The sequence below is a fragment of the Cupressus sempervirens genome, chromosome 1 (genome assembly GCF_028749045.1).
Source record: "Cupressus sempervirens isolate cs-2001-9-10 chromosome 1, ASM2874904v1, whole genome shotgun sequence".
In the NCBI taxonomy this organism is placed as follows: domain Eukaryota; kingdom Viridiplantae; phylum Streptophyta; class Pinopsida; order Cupressales; family Cupressaceae; genus Cupressus; species Cupressus sempervirens.
Genome location: NC_143118.1, coordinates 543,142,569 through 543,162,087, shown reverse-complemented (window position 1 = coordinate 543,162,087; position 19,519 = coordinate 543,142,569). Strand labels below are relative to the sequence as shown.

The following is a 19,519-nucleotide window of genomic DNA, read 5'->3' as shown; positions in this document are numbered from 1 at the left end:
GAAATCCCTTACACTATTAAAAATATCTAAGCCCAAAAAAAGACGCATGCCTATGAAAACAGCATTTCGTCCGAAATAAAATCATAATAAGGGTATGACAAAGGGTCCAAAATTCAAAAATTAACAAGTACGGGAATAAGATCTGTGTGGTACTTCTGCAGACTACGTGTGCATATAATTTTACAAAAGAAGGGCCAACAAAAATGCACAAGTTCCCAAAAATGGGAGAATCAAAATGCCTTGAAGGAAATTGCATGGTGACAGACTACAGTAGTTCAATTCGAGCTGAATCAACCTGCATATCCTAAAAATGGAGAAGACATCTATAATATATTGAAGTTCAACCTTAGCCTATATTGATAAGTTAAAAAGATTTCCAAATATAAAAATGGGGGTGAGAATGAGTAGCTATATCAAAAAAACTAAGATACCTCATGAATTCCTCCTCTGCCCTCCTTCGTCAAGATGAATGTAGGTGGGACCTATAGAGGTAATCCAAGTCAGTAACGAGATGGCCAGATGTGATACCAAATTATTAGGATTAGACGTTTAATTTGGTATAGTTAGGTTTTTGGACTGGACCAAACAAAATCTGTGGAAGCTTATGCTGCCTACTCTGGCTAAAGAAAATGGCTTGAACATGATTAAGTTGAAACAGATTCCCAGATTTTAGCCACCAATTAAAATTCTAATTTATTCATCCAGATCAACAGCTGAGAAGAGCATTCACAAGGATTCAAGAACTTCTTGAAATCTTTAATAAATGGTAGGTGTTGTATGGTCTAGTGAACAAAATAAGTTTGCAGTCCCCCTTGTACAGAATGAATCACATCAACTGCAAAAGAGAAATCCACTCAGACCTAAATAATGAGGATAGCCACTGACAGAAATCCCACTTCGTTTTAACAAAATAATGTGATCAAACTCCCTGCAAGACATATCATTTCAATTTAGAATGATAGTGGACTCTTGTCAGTTTGTGTAAGGAATGTGGGAAACCAAAAACACTGCATTGTTTAATGAGACATGCCTTATCCCAAGGCACTGCAATGGTGACTAAGAAATGGTGTATCAAAGGAGAAAATTTATTGTTTTTCAATCACTCAAAATATTTCTTCCTTCCCCATTTGCAATTTAAACTCTCTTCAAAGTTCCAACTCCAGCAGAAATTCCTTGATTTCATGGCACTCAAAGATTCCACTTTTAGTCAACAATATTGAAGTGACTCTTGTAGGACCACTGGCATGCCCTGCAAATAAATACACTATTATAAATTGTATGATATGATATGATATATTTTAATGACGTCCACGAGACTAAAGTAGTCTATGGGACCCATGCAATCACCCTCCCGAGTCAGGAGCCAAACTAGTCAGTTGCAAAGTTTTGGTTAACTTGTCTCTTCTTCTCTGAATTTTGATAATCAAATCCGCTGTTCTCTTCACTTGATCTTCCTCGAATAAATAGTTGAAGTCCTTGTTCTGCAGAATTTTTGTATAATCAGATCTGATGTCGTTGTAAGCCAGGCATTCCTTGACAAAGTGTTTCTCTATCTCAACTATTCCCGTATTGCAAAATAAACATGTTCTGTCTGCCCACTCTTCCTTTGGAACTTGCCATCTACCAGTTTCACATCGCAGCTGATGTGAACTAGTTCTAATTTGTGCCATCAACATTTTTGCTTTCCAGTTAATAGGTGCCCTTATATAGGCCTTTTCATCATGACTAGAAATGGGATTAAATTCTTTAATGTAATAAGATTTTTTCCGCCCTATGTGTCTTGTCCACAGAATATTGCGAAATTTTTCATTGACAAATTTCTTTATTTCTTTAATGTTATCCGGGCAAGTTTGGATGTTGATATCCCATTTTTGCATCCATTTGTCATTTTGTTTCATCCATGTGCTTTTCCGCCTCACAAGTTTTTCCTCTATTACCAACTTGGGCCAACGATGTGTTTCCAGACCTTGGGTTTTCTTTAAATAGCTTAGCATCCGGATCAATGCGACGGCTGCTAATGGAAAGGAACCCACCTCCGCCAAAAGGATTTCATACGGAACTGTGGTCTTGACTTTAAGATTGCATGTGATGAAGTGTTTTTGAATTCTTTCTACTTGCCGCCATTTCTGTTTGGACATACTACCGCCCCACACCTCACATCCGTATAGAATGACCGGAGTGACCAGCAAACCAAACAGAGTTTTCATGGTCGTCCAATCCTATAATTCTGCATTCCTGCACTTGTTTTGTAAAGAGTATAACGCCTTCCAGCCCCCTTGGATCCTTTTCGATCTGCAAGTATCCCAGTTGAGTTTGTTATGAAAATCGATGCCCAAGTATTTGTACTCTTCCACAATCTCAAGGGGGCTATTTCCAAACAGAAACTTGTCTTGGATGCCCCTATTCTTCTTTAGTGAGAAAATCATAATTTTGGTTTTGCTAGTGTTAACTTGCATTCCTACATCATGACAAAAAATTTCTAGTGCTTTCAAGTGCTCTTTCAAACCTATAGCTGTTCTAGCAAGAATTATGAGATCATCTGCATATAAGAGCAATCTTATCACGAAGTGGGCCAGCTGCACCCGCTCAGCATTGGTCTTGTGTATCCACTCTTCTAACTTGTCAATATAGAGCCCAAATAATGTTGGAGAAAGCGGGCACCCTTGCTTAACCCCGATGTTGCTGTCAAAATCTTCTGATATCCCTTCTGTCGTTCTAATTTTAGCTTTGACCTACTCATATAATCTGTAAACCGCTGACCTATGTTCTTTAGGGACTTCCAGCTCTACCATTCTATCCCATAGTTTATTACGTGGCACTGTGTCGAAAGCTTTTTTAAGTCCACGAAACAATAAAAAGCCTCGTTCCCCGGAGTGTCCCAAACTTTCTCTATCAAATGTCTGAGAGTGATGCCGTGATCTATAGTAGAGTGTTTCGGTCTAAAGCCTGCTTGCCCTTTTGCACGTTTGCCTTCTGTTTCAGCCCAATTGCTGATTTTTTGTTCTACCAAGCTGCCAAATAACTTGCCAAATAGTGCATTGATCATGATGGTTCGGTAATTAGAAGGATTGTTTATATCTCCACTTTTGTGGAGTGGAATCACCACACTTGTAGTAAATTTTACAGGGAAACCTTCTCTATTGACACTGTTGAAAATCTTAGTGATGTGTGGTGTGAGGATTTCAGCACCCCATTTTAAGTATTCCGCTTGTAACCCATCTATATCTTGCGCTTTACCAGCAGCTAACCTTCTTATGCCTTGAATAATATCATTTTCGCTGAATAACTCCCCTGTAGTCTCAGTTTTCATGGTACTACGTTCTCCTAGATCACATTCGTAGAGAGTTTTGGCATATTCCAGCCATTTGGTTCCTGTTATGTTATTCTCTATCTGAGTTTTTCTCTGCTGAAGCTCTTTCCAAAATTTTCTGGGGTTGTTTTTACCAAGATTAATCAACTCTATTCTTCTCTTGTTCACATACTCTTCTTTCTTCTTTTTAATCAATTGATCATACTCCTTTCTACTTTCTCTGTTCATGTTCTTTTTCCAATTCCTTTTTGCCATTTTGCACTCCTCATCAAACCAAGGATTGGCCGGAAAAGTGTTCTTGGCTTCTTTTGTGGCCCTAGATCTATTACACTCCTCCAATGCTTTAATGATAGTAAGAACAAGATTATCCTTGTCCATGAAATGTTGCTTTTCAGACTCAAGATGGTTTCCCAGAACCCTATACAGCCGCAAAAGAGAGTCTTTAAAAGTATCATGATTTTCTTGTGTCATTAAAACTTTGCCAGTCGGAATCATCTTCCTCTTCTGCAAAGGTTTTGGGACAATATGTTGATCTTTAAAGTGAGTGGCCACCCTTATCAAGATGGGGTTATGATCAGATTTTAACTCTATGGGGCAATCTTCTATCTCAAAGTTAATTATCTTTGCGACATAGTCTTGCGAGCATATAACATAATCAAAAACACTTTGTCCATTGTATCTTTTGCATGTGATTCCACCTGATTTAGGCCACTTTTCCATACCATTGCATATAACCATGTTGTATAGGCAGCATAAGCCTAGTAATTCAACACCAAAATGATTAATCTTTCCCATGCTATCCTGTGAAGATCTTTCCCATTTTTGTGTCCCTTCTTCTTCGAGCCAAACTGGATCTCAGCTTTCATTGTAACTCTCCTTAAGATTGAGAGTTTGGTTGTTTGCTGTTCTAGCATTGAGATCCCCTATTATCATTATTTCCCCTAAAGAGCTAAAGGCTGCTATGTCTTTTTTTAGTGCAACGAACGGGTCTTCTCGATCCAATCTATGTTTTTTATATATTTTTGAGCCTTTTGGAGCGAAGTAACATATAGCCACCCTTGTAGAAATCTGATTCTCTGTTATTTTTATCCAAATATACTACTTGTTTACATCTTCTTTCTCTAAGTTTACAAATCTGCTCCAAGTTTCTTTTATTAGAACGGTGATGCCTCCATGTCCCTTACCATTATCTATCTTTTCATTCCACAGTGATACCTTCTTATACCCTTCAAAATCTGGAACCCTACATCCATCATGTTCATGAGTCGCGGTAAGCATAATGATGTCATTATCTTTAGCTATCGGCCCTAACCCAGGTCCTCTTCTCCAAGGATAACCTCTGTAGTTCCAGCTAACTATAGTTAAATGTTCCTGGGTGGGCCCGAGTTCCTATTTATTGCGTGTGATTTTGTCGCTGATTTGGGCTTTGCCATTTTGTAGCCACGCCCACTTGCCGTTTCCTCTTGCTGTTTTCACTTTTTCCCATTCCTTCCTCCTTTCTTCTTGCTGAGTTACGGTGAGGTCATCATCAAGATATATGTGTGTGCCTCTAAGAAACTTCCTTTTGCTGAAAATGTTATTTTTATCCCCTATATTCCTCATTGTCACTCTAACATGTCTATCTTTGCCTCCTCTAATCCATTTTCCGATTCTTTGAGCTTGTATGATTGTTCCATGCCAGTCTAATTGGTCTTTAAAGAAGTCTTTAACTAAATCCGTTGTTTTCTCCTATTCTCCATAGTCTCGTAGCCCTTTGACAACGATATTTGTTGCTTTCTCATTTCTTTCTTTTTCCTCTCTAATCTGTCTCCGAAATTGTTTTTCTATGTTGTCAATAGGAGTGTTTGCTGGCCCCTTTACTATGTTAGCCCATGATCTAACTTCTTCGATCTGTTCTCTGAGTTGATTCTCTTTTATTTCCATATTGGCCATGGCATCTTGAATATTTTTCATTTGCGGGTTTTTGTCTGCTTCCGTAGCCTCTCCTTCTCCCATAGTACTTGCTGCTGTCCTCTTTTCCCCTACTTCTTTTTTTAACAATATTAATTCATACTCTCCTTTTTCCATATTAAATTGCAATTTTTGAATTTGTTCTCTAAGAGACTTGACCTCCGCTGCCAGCTTCCAGTTATCCTCAGTAACTCTTTTCATTGTGATACTTTCTATTTGGCTCCTCTCTTCCAGTGCCCACACCCTTTCCTTCATAGCTACTAAATCTTTCACAAAGATGTCTGGATACCACGTCATAGGTGTCCTTGTGGGGCTGTAATTATTTGGTAGCCCATCCTCCACTGTGTCTATCACCTGAGAATTATCTGGCTTCCCTTTACCGTTAATATCTCTGATATTATCAAACTGCTTAATTGTTTTAGAGATTTCAATCGGCTTCAGACTTTGTTCTCCCTCCCTTGCGCTGTCTGGAGTTTGTGGAATCGGTTTCGGAAGTAAAGCTGCTAACTTCCCTCTTTTTGCATTTTTTAACTTTCGTATCTTTCTCCGCCTAATTATTCTTTTATATTGTTTGGCATTCACATAGATGTAGTTTCCTCCTGTGGGTGATCCGTTGGCTTGTGATAAGCTCAGAGTGTTTGTGGGTAAATTACCATTTGTCCCTCCAAAATTGAATGAACTCATGTGTCCGGCTGAGGGTCTTGGAAGAATGAGGAAGCTCCCTTGATTCCACTTGATGATGCTGTTGTGCATTAAACTATCCCCGTATGTTAGGACCAAGCCACTATTGCCAGAGATGTCATTGTGTTTCGTAGCTTCTTCCAGACTAGTTTGTTGTTCTGCTGTTACGGGTGCCCTGACTATCTGATTCTCTGCCACCCTGTTACTATCAGATCCTGTGTTATGCAAGGTGGACCCATCAAGTTCTGATTGTTCCTCTCTTATCTTAGGTTGATCAGTCAATGATACTTTTACAAGTATCTTCTCTGCAGATGTTTCTGTAATTTCCCCATTTGTTCCGTCCATGAGGACCATATCGTACCCACTGGTGCCTTGTTATATGTTTTTAATGGTGTTTTACCGTTGTAAATTTACTAATGCCAGGAGAAGTAACAAAGGAAGCCTGAACAGGTGCAAAATCAGATGCAAGAAAAAGGGAAAAGGCGTACCTGGGATCTGCCTGTCCGCCTATTGAAGGCACATAATTTTGTCTTCAAATGGAACCGAGCTGGAGCCCACTGAAAGAGAGGGACACCATATCAAGCAAAATCATCCTCTGGAAGCCCGCCAATATCAAAGCCTTTAGTACTGGATGGTCCCACCGGTTGCTAAGACCACCGACCAAACCCTTAAATCTGCCCCTGCACTGATCCCGTGCCTTGTGGACCCCCTACTGATTCTGATTGTGTATGGGCTTCAAGAAGCGCTGCAAGACGAAATCTTGATGCAAGTGATGGCACAACCAAACAAACCGACCGAAACTGACCTATTTTACAGGGGATCCGACCAAGTTAATGGCCCACTTCGCCTGCCATTCTCTGTCAACGTGAACAGTCGAACTTTGTAAATGCTGAACTTTGTAAAAGGTTAGATATCTTCGCCTTTCGACGAAGACGAAGATAACGAAGATCAACCACGTGACCTCTGTGTATCGGACGTAATGTAAATGGCGGCGGATGGAAGAAATGAATTATCATATGCATCTTAATCAACTTTTGTGTATATTTTCCCTCACAGGTTGTGATGGCGTTGACGAGGAGAGAGAAAAAAAGAATGCATGAGGGAGGTAACGACCTTCCCCCTTGTGAAAAGGGTGAAAAGTTAAAAAGGTATTCGCACGTAAGAAAGTGAATTGATACACAGTATATAGGAAATACCCCTCCTCCAATAATCTAACATATGTATGAGACTTGGGTATTATTCTCACATGAAAATTGCATGAAAATCACATCCCTTAGAGGGCGCCATCTACAGTGCCACTAGAATGCACCAATTTACAATGAAAACATAACTGCGTTAGACTATTTAACACTACATGTGGTGCATATAAGTTGTCTGGTAGTCATTGGCCCATAAGAACTCATTTTTTCGCCTTTAAGATTGATCAATGAAAATACAAAGGACAGCGATCCTTTAATGTGTTTGATTTATATTAAATTTAAGAGTACCATGGCCAGCAATTCCTAAAAGCATTCAGTTATTAGTAAATTAAGAGTTAAGACAGGAATGATGAACTGAAATGAAATGGTTTTAATGATGTCTAGGAGACAGAAAGCACAGATTCTCTCCTCCCACCTTTTTTTAGGGACCTTTCATCTGCCAGTTTCACATCATAAATGATTTTATGATGAGAACCAAGCAATTAAAATTTTGGTTTTTCCTTCAATTGTAGAACCTAAATATTCTTATCCCCATGTTCCCATATGTTATCGAATTCATTGACTATCTGATTTGTCCAGATGGCAGTCACCCATTTATTTGATGAATGGAAGGAGGGAAGGAATTGTGAATAGTTGTGACTTTTTGAAAGGGAAGCAATTGTGAAAAAGGATTTGCTTTCAAAGACGAATAGCAGTGACTTAGAAATTGCCTTCTAAGTAGGTCACCCATGACGAATGGCGACATGTGGGCCATGGCGGGCATTAATCCTGCCCTTGGGCTTAGATGAGACGAATTTTCAGGGCGCCATATTGATCTAAACTGCCAAGCTCATTAAGAAAGCTGCTTTTACTGGAAAAAAAAGGCGCATCTTAAAGCATAAGGGAGAGTAACCCAAGCGATCCAGGTTCGAAACCTAACTTGACCATGGAAAATTACCAGATTTAAGACTAGAACTATAAAGAAATGAGCAAGCGAAATACCCGCTTAACGAAGTCGAGGAAAGGTTGAACCTCGGACTCGAATGCGGGTCTGTAGCTGCGCAGAAGATCAAAAATGATGCGCAAGCAAATAACCCCGTTTTCTTCATTATCGGTAGTTAAAACATGCATGGCAACCTTGAGCAGGTCTTGCACAATCGGCCTGAGCACTTCGTTGTGAGGAAGCCTGAGGAGAATGTCGATTATCACATTTCTGAGCTTGTGCTCAACACTGTCGGTTGCCTGCGGCTTCGTCAGCTGTGTCAGAATGGCCGAGAACACTCTGAAGTAGCTCTTAAGAAAATTGAGGTAATCTGGTGTATGTACAATTTCAAGATTGGCTCTCACTTCTTTTGCGAGCTGGTATCTAACTTGCATAGCTGAAAAAGGTGCATGTTAAGCCAACAAAAAGAAGAAGATATAAACATGCAGCAAACATTAGAAAATGTAAGTAATTTGTTAGGAGGATACGCAATTCCGGCTTCATAAGTCTGAAAGCCTGTTGCTCGAAGTTTCGTATAGGAGTCATTTTCAATTGCGTTTCTGCTTGCCACAAACTGAATTTCGAAGGCATTATAACTGACCCTAACTCTGTTGCCCGCTGCAGAGCAAAATCACGCAAAAGTGCTCCGGCACGAACTTCTTTATTTCTTCCTCTGCAATGGTGAAAATTCTATCCCGCCGCGCCAACTCATAAAATCGTGCTCATTGTTTGAAGCAGAGAAACGACCGTTAAAATAAATGTACACTCTGCTCCTGATTTATATTATAAAATTGTAAAACCCGTCCAAGAAATTATGCACTAGTCCCAAAAGGCAGAGTACCTATACAAGATTGCGTAACTGTGATTTAAAACGGTAAATGTTATATTTTAATCTCCAACAACGGAATTTTTAATGGTTTATACTTGCGAAAAAAATAATTAAAGTTCCTACTGAATTCTATTTTAAAAAATTGGATGTCTTAAACTTATGTACATTGTTTGTACCAATTTATTTTTTTCCGGTAAAATATATGTATTAAAAAAAAATTTGAAAATTTATTAAAACTAGCACTTGCACCTTTGAAGGGTGCAAGGATAACGTTGATAGTTTGATATATAAGATGATATTACAGTATTTGATCGTAGGGTAATTTTTCACTAACCCTAACAAGGTTATGTTGATGGTAATTTATCTATTTGGTTATGCTTCATGGATGCAAAATAGTTACATCTTGTTTCTACTGCTAGTTGATCGAGGCAAGATTCCTCTTTCTTTCGTTTAATTGTGTATGGGTTATTTCTCATTTTCACATACTTTTCCAAGGTAAAAGCGGGTTGAATACGAAGATTAGTTAAGGTTTTTACTCTTGATATAGTTGTAAATGTCATCCCTTGTCTCTCTATCTACCTATGTCAATTGTTGTTTTGCAAAGTGTCAACCCTTGTGATTTATGTATGGTAATAGCCCATGACATGGTGAGTGGAAGTTGTCTCCGGCTTCCTAATGTGATAGGAACAATTGGTATGGTCTTTGAATCATGTTCATCCCATGATGGCCCACTATAATTATCAAAATGCACGATAACGTACAAGGGAAGACTTGGTGGTTTATAGCCTAACTCATAAATAATGTCAACAACCTCACCAAGGGCTCTATTCACCAATTATCTATCTATCCATATATTTGTTTGTAAGCATGATGTGTTGCCCCTTACAAAGGAGCACATGTTTTTCAAGTCATTCTTCATCCACAATATTGTTGTTACCACTTAGAGAATACACTGTTGTACTCAGTGCAATTGGAGAATTCAATGATTTTAACATCTTATTATGTAGTTTTACAACCTCATTAGTTGCAAATAAATGTGTAGCACCACTAAATGTTGTATTTTCAGATGTTGTCAAGTGTATGTCTATATGTGTCATTAATAACTTCCAATCATCCTCTATTGGATTTGCATCTCGGATATTATGTAACATTTGATGAAATCATTCTTGGATGTTGTCATCTCCTACTTGTCAAAAAATTGTGTGCAAAGTGATGACTGTTGTGAATTGATCCCACAATAACTTAGCAGTAGAATGTGACATATAGATAGGTTTGTCCATTACATGTGGTAATTGGGCTAAGTCACCAAATAGTATCATTGAAACACCACCAAAATATTCATGTTGTCGATGGGGGAAGGCTTCGCGTAGTCTTCTATCAACTTTGAGAAGCAACTCTGGTCCTATGAAGCTCATCTCATCTATAAGGATATATTTAATATATTTCATTTCTTCCTAGAATGCAGTGCATGCTTGGTTCTATAATGTTTGCATCTCTTTACTAGGTATTTTTAGCCTTGCATTTATTGTCAAAGCATGTATATTAAATGCAGCCACTCTTGTTGGTGCTAGTGTGAGTAATTTGCTCTTACTTTGTGATGTAGAGTTGGTCAAAACCTCTCTTATACATGAAATTACGGATGATTTCCCTATACCTGTAGTGCCCTGTACAATCATGTGCAATGGTTTATTAGATTGACATTTTTTATGCTCCTCAATAATTTGGAGTGCTTGTCTCTGTTCTAGTGATAACATTGACATATCATGCCTAGTTATTGCTAGTGTAGGTTCACTACACCCATTCATTTTTTAACATGTATGAAATGTGTAGCAATTTCATGTAAATCTTGTGTGACTTTACTACGGTCCCATTCATAGTTTCTATCAAATTCACATCTTTCGAGCATATCAAGGTCATTTACTTGTTGGGCATGTTTGAGAGAAAGCTTCCCATTCATTTATGTCCATTATTCCATCTGCATTATTATCTACTACTTGTTGCTCTATAATATCTTCTTCTTCTTATTAACTATTTTCTCCTTCAATGATGCGATTGATATGCCATACATTATATCCCTTAGTGTATAATTGTATCCAATTTGTGATTATTACATCTCTCATGAGACCTATATCTCTTTCTATATTACAAAAATGCTTCTATAATAATAGCTCGCTCTAGTAGAATGCTTCAAAGTGTTCTAAAGTATGTTCTGGGATTTTGTAAAACCTTGTATATACATTAACAACTACTTATATTGTTCTTTTTTTCTACTTGCATCCCTTGCAATTTGCAGCAAATGAATATGTCCTTGCAAATTCAAGTAGCATTATATTTTCTAACTACAACGAACGACCCATATAGGAATGTATGTAGCTAGGTTGTATACTGCTTCTTTCTAATGTTTTAGTGATACGATGCAACACTTTTTTTCCAACATTCAAAGAGATGAAAGGCCTACGACAAACAACGAGGGGGAGTTTTTGTAACATGTGACATGTTTATTGTGCACCTATATCTCTCTCAACAATAACCTCTAACAAAAAAAATTGATATGCCATGAGGGTTGCATCATTTGGCTTTTGTGTCAAAGATATTCATTTAAGAACTTTAGAACATGTCTCTGACTATCTCTCTGCTTTTGTTGCATACTTGGCAATGTATCTAAGCACAAGTACATGAGAAACAATAGGTTGGCAATCAATATTCGCCCTCCAAATTGAAAGCATCTTTGGGTTGTGAATATTTAGTTGATCATCATTTCTTGTAGGTTCATGTCAAGCCTTTCCAGTACCATCACAGGATAATGTAGAAATTTGTTGTTCTTTCCATGGAGCTTTATAATGACATATCATCTTATTACCCTTTTTGCATAGACACGTTCGTTCACTACATTTTTTGTTTTTGGACTTAATTGAACAACTCTTTATAATCATGGGCAAGGTCTGCAATAAAAATATCATGTGTTTCTAGCAAACAGGGGTCACCCAATAGTGATCGATACACGGTATTACCTCTATGAGATGCATCTCAAGGATTCCTTGCACTAACATATTTATCAAAATATTGTCTTACATGCTCGACTATTGTATCATTATTCAATCGATTTTGTCCATGTTTGGTGCATTTGGGAGCCAAATAAATCCGTGTGCATGTCCAGTTCCCTGATGTTGTCATTCAATTCTATACCACCAATATGTTGCGCCAAGGAGCTTCTCAATTACTTATTCACAAAATACTGTGAACCGTTGGTGAAGATATAATGATGTCGTATGAGGATTATTAACCACATTGTCCAAACGATCTTTATTTGTTTGTATTTCAAATGGAATACCATCAATTAATAATCTCTGTAGATCTGGTCATTTCACATGTGCAACACTCAATGTGAAGAAGAGTGTAGGCATTCTGAGTTGGTTGATCATATCTATCAATTCGATGTGGCATTTATTCCAATATGGCCTCATGCCTCACATTGTGGAGCCAAAGTGTATAAGTTCTTTAGTGAGCTGTGTGTTTGGAAGATGAGTTAAGTGTATGCGAATATTTTCAATCGTTGTTGGTATGTTCTCGTCAACATTTTTTTTAACGAATATTGTTGCAATTCTATGACTATGATGGCACATCATCATATTATAAACAAAATAACAAAACCTAGGATGTCTCCCAAATCTCTTATTATAGTATTTGATTAAGTGGAGGACATACAAATGTATATGTACCTCTCGCATCCATGCTTGCATTGGTAGTGCAACTCTATTCAGAAATAGAGCCAAGGATGCTATGTCAAACAATCCTTTTGTAGTATACTCATTTACAAGGGATGGATCTATTGGAGGCCAATCCAAAATATCATCTATGGAATCATCAATTTCTAATACCCATTTCATGATGTCCAATTCACGTTGTCTACCTAGAAGCTTAGGGACTGTTGAAGAAGTTTGTGTAGGAATTGTATCATCACTATCTTCATCATCCTGAATTTGGGATGCAACCACAGATGTGTCTTCCTCAGTGTTAACAATGTGTAACATACTTGAAATATTGGTTGTTGTCTCAAGAAGTCGGGCCAAGTTCTCCATACTGAAAACAACATCATGGTAATACTGATCATTCTCAAGTTTATATTGCAATGCATCTCTAACATGGCTTCTTTTCACATAACAATCATAAGAGCTTTCTTCCGTGCTCACTCTTTTTACAACTAATATGTCTAGATCTTTGATTCGTTGTGGTAACACATTCGCAATAGTTTGTATATCTTGTGGAAAATTTATTGTATGTTCACTATATTTGTATTGTCCTCCAAATGCATGAGATAATTGTAACACTGGATCCACCCTAGCAATATGCATTTCTTCTATGTGTGACAATCTTTTGAGTATGCTTGGTTGTTCTCCAGGATCCATATTATTGAGTGCTAAAAACCTATGTATACCCTTTTCATTGATACATCTTTTACATATTATAGTACAACTTGTTTGATGGAGGTGCATGTTTGGGTAAACATTCGCTACATATAGTGCATGTTTTCTCACGAGGAAGTGCATCCAATCATTACCGAAAATTCTTCATTACTGTCATCAATTTTCTATTAGTCTTTAATGTTGTACATGATTCCAAATGGTCATCACTTTCTTGCTTCTCATATTAGGTTCCCCATTTCTCTCAATACTGTGTACATCTCATTTCCTTTACTCTCTCTATGATGTACATAGGAATCATTGTTGGATTCACAATGTCGTGATTATTGGGTATCATGGATCTCAACATGTTTACCTTTTTCTAGTTTCCCATGCATCTGGTTTTGCTCTGCTCATTTTTGCTTTCTACGAGCTGCTATTGCATCCTTATGTTGAGCGTAATAAGCTCGATTTCTGTCTCAAGCTTTTTGTGCAGCAATCTCTTGAGAAGTTGGATCTTTATGCTGATTTAAAACATTTGTGTCTTCCATCTATCAATGCATCAAACAACATTTGTTGGTGTACTATTTCAAACAAGAAGGAGCTTCTTTTCACATTAGTGGAATGGTGTTTTAAGTCTTATATATTGTCAATGCACTTATTAATCATTATTAGAAATATATATTTATTTTTACAATATGAATACATTGTTATGTTTGATAGTTTTTGATAAGGTAAACAGGTTTTAAGGGGTCCTGAAACCCATAAGTTTAACAACAAGAAAGGCTGAAAATAAGCGAAAAAACGCCCAGCCAAAACATAATCCTTACGGCTGAAAATAAGCCCAAAGGCCCAGCTCGAAACAGCTGCCCACTAAAAAGGCCAGAGAACCAACCAGAAAAACAGAGACCAGACAAAAAGCCAAAGCCAGGAGAAACAAAAACCAAAGGACAGAGACCAAACCTAGCAGACTACTTCTCCATCTCGAGCATGGTCTGGGCAGCTTCGGCGCACTCTTGTTGCTCTTCTACCTTATGATCCTGGGCGTTCGTCAAATCCTGCTCCATAGTGTTGTCCTTGGCTTTATCCACATCCATCCTATCTTTGTCTCTGTTCTGTTTATCATCTTCCTCCATCTGGTTCCTATCTTTGAGATTATCCAAGAGAGAGAGGATGTTGTCGTTGATCGAAGCGAGGAGGGAGATCATTTGACTAGCCAGGTTGTGATTGTAGTTCTCAATATTTTTTACTCTCCTCTCCATCAGAGTCTCCCAGCTGTTCTGGTCGCCTTGGCTTTCAGCACCTATCTTGCTCTTGATTTTTTCCATTTGGGAAACCCTATCTCTGACATCCTCAAGCTCATGGAAGAGCCATTTAATTGATCTGAAGTTGTCGATCATGCTATTGCGGGCATTGTTCAACAGATTCATACCCGTTTCTCTTGCATTATCAGAAATAGCCACCATAGCCGGGTCAATTAGCTCATTGAGTCTAGGCTTCTCGAGGTCGTCCACCAGGAGTTGGGGGTTCATCGCCTCTCTGTAAATTCCCATAGTGGCCGTTCTCACATTGAAGTTCTTCCAAGCCTTCCTTCTGTTATTAACTTGCACTTCCCCCTCAATCTGTCCAGATTTGTCATTTTCCTCCAAAGGAGGCTGAGGATGTATAGGGGAGAGGGGAATGGGCAGAGAATCCTTTCCCTGACTGCTGGAGCGCTCCATGCTCTCTCCTTCCCTCTTCTATCTTTTTCTCAGTTTCTCCTCATCCAGCTCCTCCTTCAACACCTTGTCAGAATCCTCAGTATCCATTTCCTCCTCCTCCTCAGCAGAGCCAATTTTAGCTGGGGTATGACCTCTAGGGCTCTTTCTGCTGGGTAATTTGATAGAGGGGTAATCCTTCTTATGGCTTTTAGTCTTCTTACCAGAATGCTCAAAAACCTCATCAGAGCTAATGCTCTCGATATCGTCGGAATCTGAGGAAAAACTGGAGTTGCTCTTGTCAACATCCGCCCCCTGGATAGGGTTTTTACTAATGGTTTGAGCGTGGAAATGCTCATGAATCAGAAGCAGAAGACCCTCATGCAGAGCCGGGTTAACGGTAGCTTTCTTTTTAAAACTAGAAATGGCCTTGTTCATCGAGTTATAAAGATAATACGGGAAGGAGATCTTACTACCATGGCGAAAATGATTCAGAATCACAAAATGGTGGGTCCTAACCCTATCAAACCTGGGGTCTAGGGTTATATATTCAATGACAGCGTAGAGAACATACCTCCAGAGCTTCTTTATAGTATCCGTTACAAAAAACGTCTCTTTCTTGCCCAGCTTGTTCAGCTCTTCAGTGTTTTTCACAAAATCCTTGATTGCATTAGAAGACATCTTCTTGTCTCTGAAGAATTTATGCCCCTCCATCGGAATCCCTGTGACTTCAGCAACCACATCCTCAGTAATTTGAAAGTAGACCCCGTTCACCTTAACCTTACCATTATTCCATGAATTCACCATGCTGTTAGTGATCTCAGGATCCGAGCCATGAAGTTTCTCGAAGAAATTAGTAACCCCACCCTTTTCCAGCTCTCTCCAGACTTTGGCCTTGTTCTTCCACTTCTGAACTTCCCCCACCGGCTCCTTTCTGCTCCTCTCACCCGTCATGTTTACCTGATCAACTTCCACAATTCTCATGAACTCTGATCTGTGCAAGTTATTAGCATTCGAAAAAATGGTGATGTTTCTTTTATGATACCCATGAATAAACCCCTTTCTGAAAATAATGGTATCGTCCTTTCGAGCGTGTCGAAATGTCAGAGGAAACCCCTTTTGCTGGTGCAAATCACGATGCCAATAATGGCACTTACCATTTATTAAGCAATCTTTATTATCCATAATTGCATTGGATTTGAGCCGTCCTTCCCAAGATATTATCTTGGTCGATGAGCAACTTTGCCTCCGTCGGAAAATCTTTTCCGGCATGCCAGGACAGATTATTGGTGGCGTTAACCCCTTTATTAGCAAACCAATCAGCGACTGGGTTTGCCTCTCTGTAAACATGAGTGACATGGACCTTATCGAACTTTGTGAGAGTGGCGCAAGTCTCAGCAATTATGTTCGCAATCGTCCACGAGGGAGGGGAAATACCATTAATGGTATTAATAATGTTTTTGGAGTCCCCCTCAAGCCAGAGTTTAGTAATCCCGGCTTCAAAAGCCAACTTGACCACCATACTTGTTATGTTTGATAGTTATGTCTTCATATTAAAAAAATTGACATTTGCAAGCCACCTTTGCTTATAATGATTCGAGTTGGACTAGGTAACTTCTCGTATGATCATTCTAAATTGGCTTAGGAATTTACATTCACTTGTTTGAATTAGAGACAAAAAAGATGATTTACTGCATTATCAACACCACCCACATAAACTAAAGGAAAAATTGCATACAAGAACTTGTCAAAATCTAATTTAACATCTAAAGAGGCAATAACCTCAATACATGTAACTGAAAAGTAAACAGAGTCTTGGAAATTGAAAGGATAGTCACAGAAACTCCATGGCTGCAATAGTCAGGATTTTTACTTTGAATTGAAATGTTTAGTATGTTTAAATAGGACCGTAAGACATTTTCAGATGATATTTGAGACAGGTGGAATTTTTTAAGGGTCCATGAATTGTATAGTAAATAATGTATGCATAGTAAAGTAACACACTTTTATATGCTTGATAACATTTTACTCGTGCTAAAACATTCATTCATATTATTTCATCACATTACATTTTTCATTGTGGACATCTATTTGGATCTCTAGTTCATTAACAGACCAAAATTTTGTATAGTTGTCTACGTACTGTAAGAAGTATACAATGTAGTGATGCATAAGTGTACATCGATGCCCATTGTTGTGCTTAATTTTCAACATTACACATGCCCTTAATTTGCTCAAGGAAAACATTACTTTCCGAATAAAAATCTATGTGCAATATCTTTGTAGTAGTTACCTTGACATGTTCTTCATCATTATACATTTCATTATTTCATGTTAATGTAAATTGTACATTGATGCCCACTATTGTGCTTAATTTCCAACATTACACATGTCCTTAATCTATTCAAGCAAAACAATACTTTCTGAACTGAAATATGTGTGATATCTTTGTAATAGTTGCCTTGACACGTTCTTCATCATTATACATTTCACTATTGCATGTTAATGTAAATAGGTATCTCTTGTGTTCTAGATCTCTGATTACTTGCTTAGCTAGCCTTTCAATATCATCATCAAATTGCAAGTTATACAATGCTTGAGAAGGCATCCCTACGAAGTCTAATGCAACTTCATCAAATGCAATAGCCCAAATTGTCCCTGTGTGGTCTTGCACTTTTATTTGTATAATATATTGACAATTGTATTCAGTAACTAATGGATCACATTTAGAGCAAAACAGGCTTTCATCATCACCTTTCTCTAACATTTCCTTGCATTGCTTCTCATTTATTGTATTTGTACAAGTTGGGTAGTAGAATTTTTCATGTTTAAAGTATACCATTGTTGCTTTCATAACGCAGTCAAAGTCTTGGGATGTGTGGAAGGCTTGTTCCTATATATAATTGATTGTCATCCTTGTGGTTGGAAACAATACACTCGCTGGTTGTCTTGCTATACCCTGTACATTGCCACTATTTTTTGTATACCAGTCCTTCAATTAGTTGGTTTCCTCTATATTGGGGTCTATCATTAAATTTGTTGTATTTGATGTACTTATTACCTTTCCATGGAATTCAGAGACACACGCACCCTTGATAGCAAGTACGGTTTTTTATTGGAGATAATATTTTTGCTGGAGATCTACCCCTTCACGCTCCATGGGTGCCCCCCAAAGAGTAACATCAATAGTACTGCAAGATGCATCCACCAACTTGATAGTACACCTTGAGACCTCTATACCATCTTTTCATTTTACTGTTGTTGTTTCTTGTATATAAACAACAACACCAATAATATCAATTTTAGTATTTTTTGGCTTATTTTTTACTTCATCAATTGGAGTGAAACTAAATCGATGTTTAGGAATATGAAGATCATCCTCACATGATACGACTCTAGAATCCTCAGTCGAGGTTATTTCCAAACCACTATTAAGTTTATTGTAAAATTAATTTGGCACTTTTTACCTCTCCACGAGATATGCTATAAGCAACCCCAACTTGTACATTCTTATAATGCATATCTGCAATGTCATTAAAGAAAGTGATATGTGTTTCCATCCCTTCAACATCTATTACATCAAAACTTAAGACTTTTCCACTCCCACTATGCTTTTGAAAATGGTGCATCTCTTTTTTTGATGTAACATGTGCTTTTATATTCCATCTTGGTTGATATGGGTTCAAGCTTTTAACAAGCATTAATGTAGTGGTTGGTGTTTTTGCTTGGTCATTTTTTTGTAGACCAAACATGATTTTCTTACATGGTGTAGTGTTCATCTTACTACTACTTCCGAACTCTTCTTTGAAAGATTCACACTTTTGTACAATTGATGATTTTAAATCTACACATTCTTGACATAAAGATTCTGGATGCTCAAGTATTAGGTGCTCTGTATGAACGATATATAAATCCATTATGATAATCCACCTACACATTTATAGGATAAGTACTTGTTAGCAAAAAAAATCTGCCACACAAGTACAAAGTATGAAGTTTATTGAAATATGATTCTAGAGACGGTCACTAACCTTGCTTTACTTGTTTTAGAGTAGTTGTATTATGTTAAGTGTACAATTGTCCCTATCTTGATATCGTGGTTTGTGATATAACAGTTATACTTCATTGGTAGTGTTTCCATATGTTTATGAACACCATTAGATAGCTCCAACTTATATTGTTGATTTTGGTCTATCGCACCACCAAAGCTTTCTATGGAGAATACATGTACTTGAGGAGCTAAGCATGTATTTCCCTCATGAAGGAGTTTCACCACATGTATGGTTAATGATTTCATGAGGATATGTTTGTATATATCTTTGCAAAATATGTGAAATCTATTATTACTTGCTAAGGAGTACAAACTAGAGCCTAACCTTTCCAAAGTTTAAGAAGTAGGTCACATATCATAGGTCCAATTTAGAATTCTTTCAATGTAGTGACCCTGTATAGTAGGTGATACAACACAACTCACCTGTATAATTACTTCAAT

General features: G+C 37.8%; 2 protein-coding genes across 4 annotated transcripts in view; one reads left to right on the top strand and one right to left on the bottom strand.

Annotated features, from left to right (window-relative positions):
• Positions 1 to 8,887, bottom strand: part of LOC149578609 (uncharacterized) — a 167,641-nt gene extending 158,754 nt beyond the window's left edge. For both annotated transcript variants that reach the window (XM_089830157.1, XM_089830162.1), the window contains exons 1-2: positions 8,590 to 8,887; positions 8,122 to 8,498 (exon numbers count right to left, since the gene is read on the bottom strand). In XM_089830157.1, the coding sequence (XP_089686283.1) occupies positions 8,122 to 8,498; positions 8,590 to 8,692 (480 nt within the window). In that variant the 5' untranslated portion in view covers positions 8,693 to 8,887. The remainder of the gene's footprint in view (positions 1 to 8,121; positions 8,499 to 8,589) is intronic.
• Positions 1 to 18,633, top strand: part of LOC149578608 (uncharacterized) — a 177,928-nt gene extending 159,295 nt beyond the window's left edge. For both annotated transcript variants that reach the window (XR_016364620.1, XM_089830170.1), the window contains one exon: positions 18,106 to 18,633. The gene's annotated coding sequence lies outside the window, so the exon portion shown is untranslated. The remainder of the gene's footprint in view (positions 1 to 18,105) is intronic.
• Positions 18,634 to 19,519: the final 886 nt, after the last annotated feature.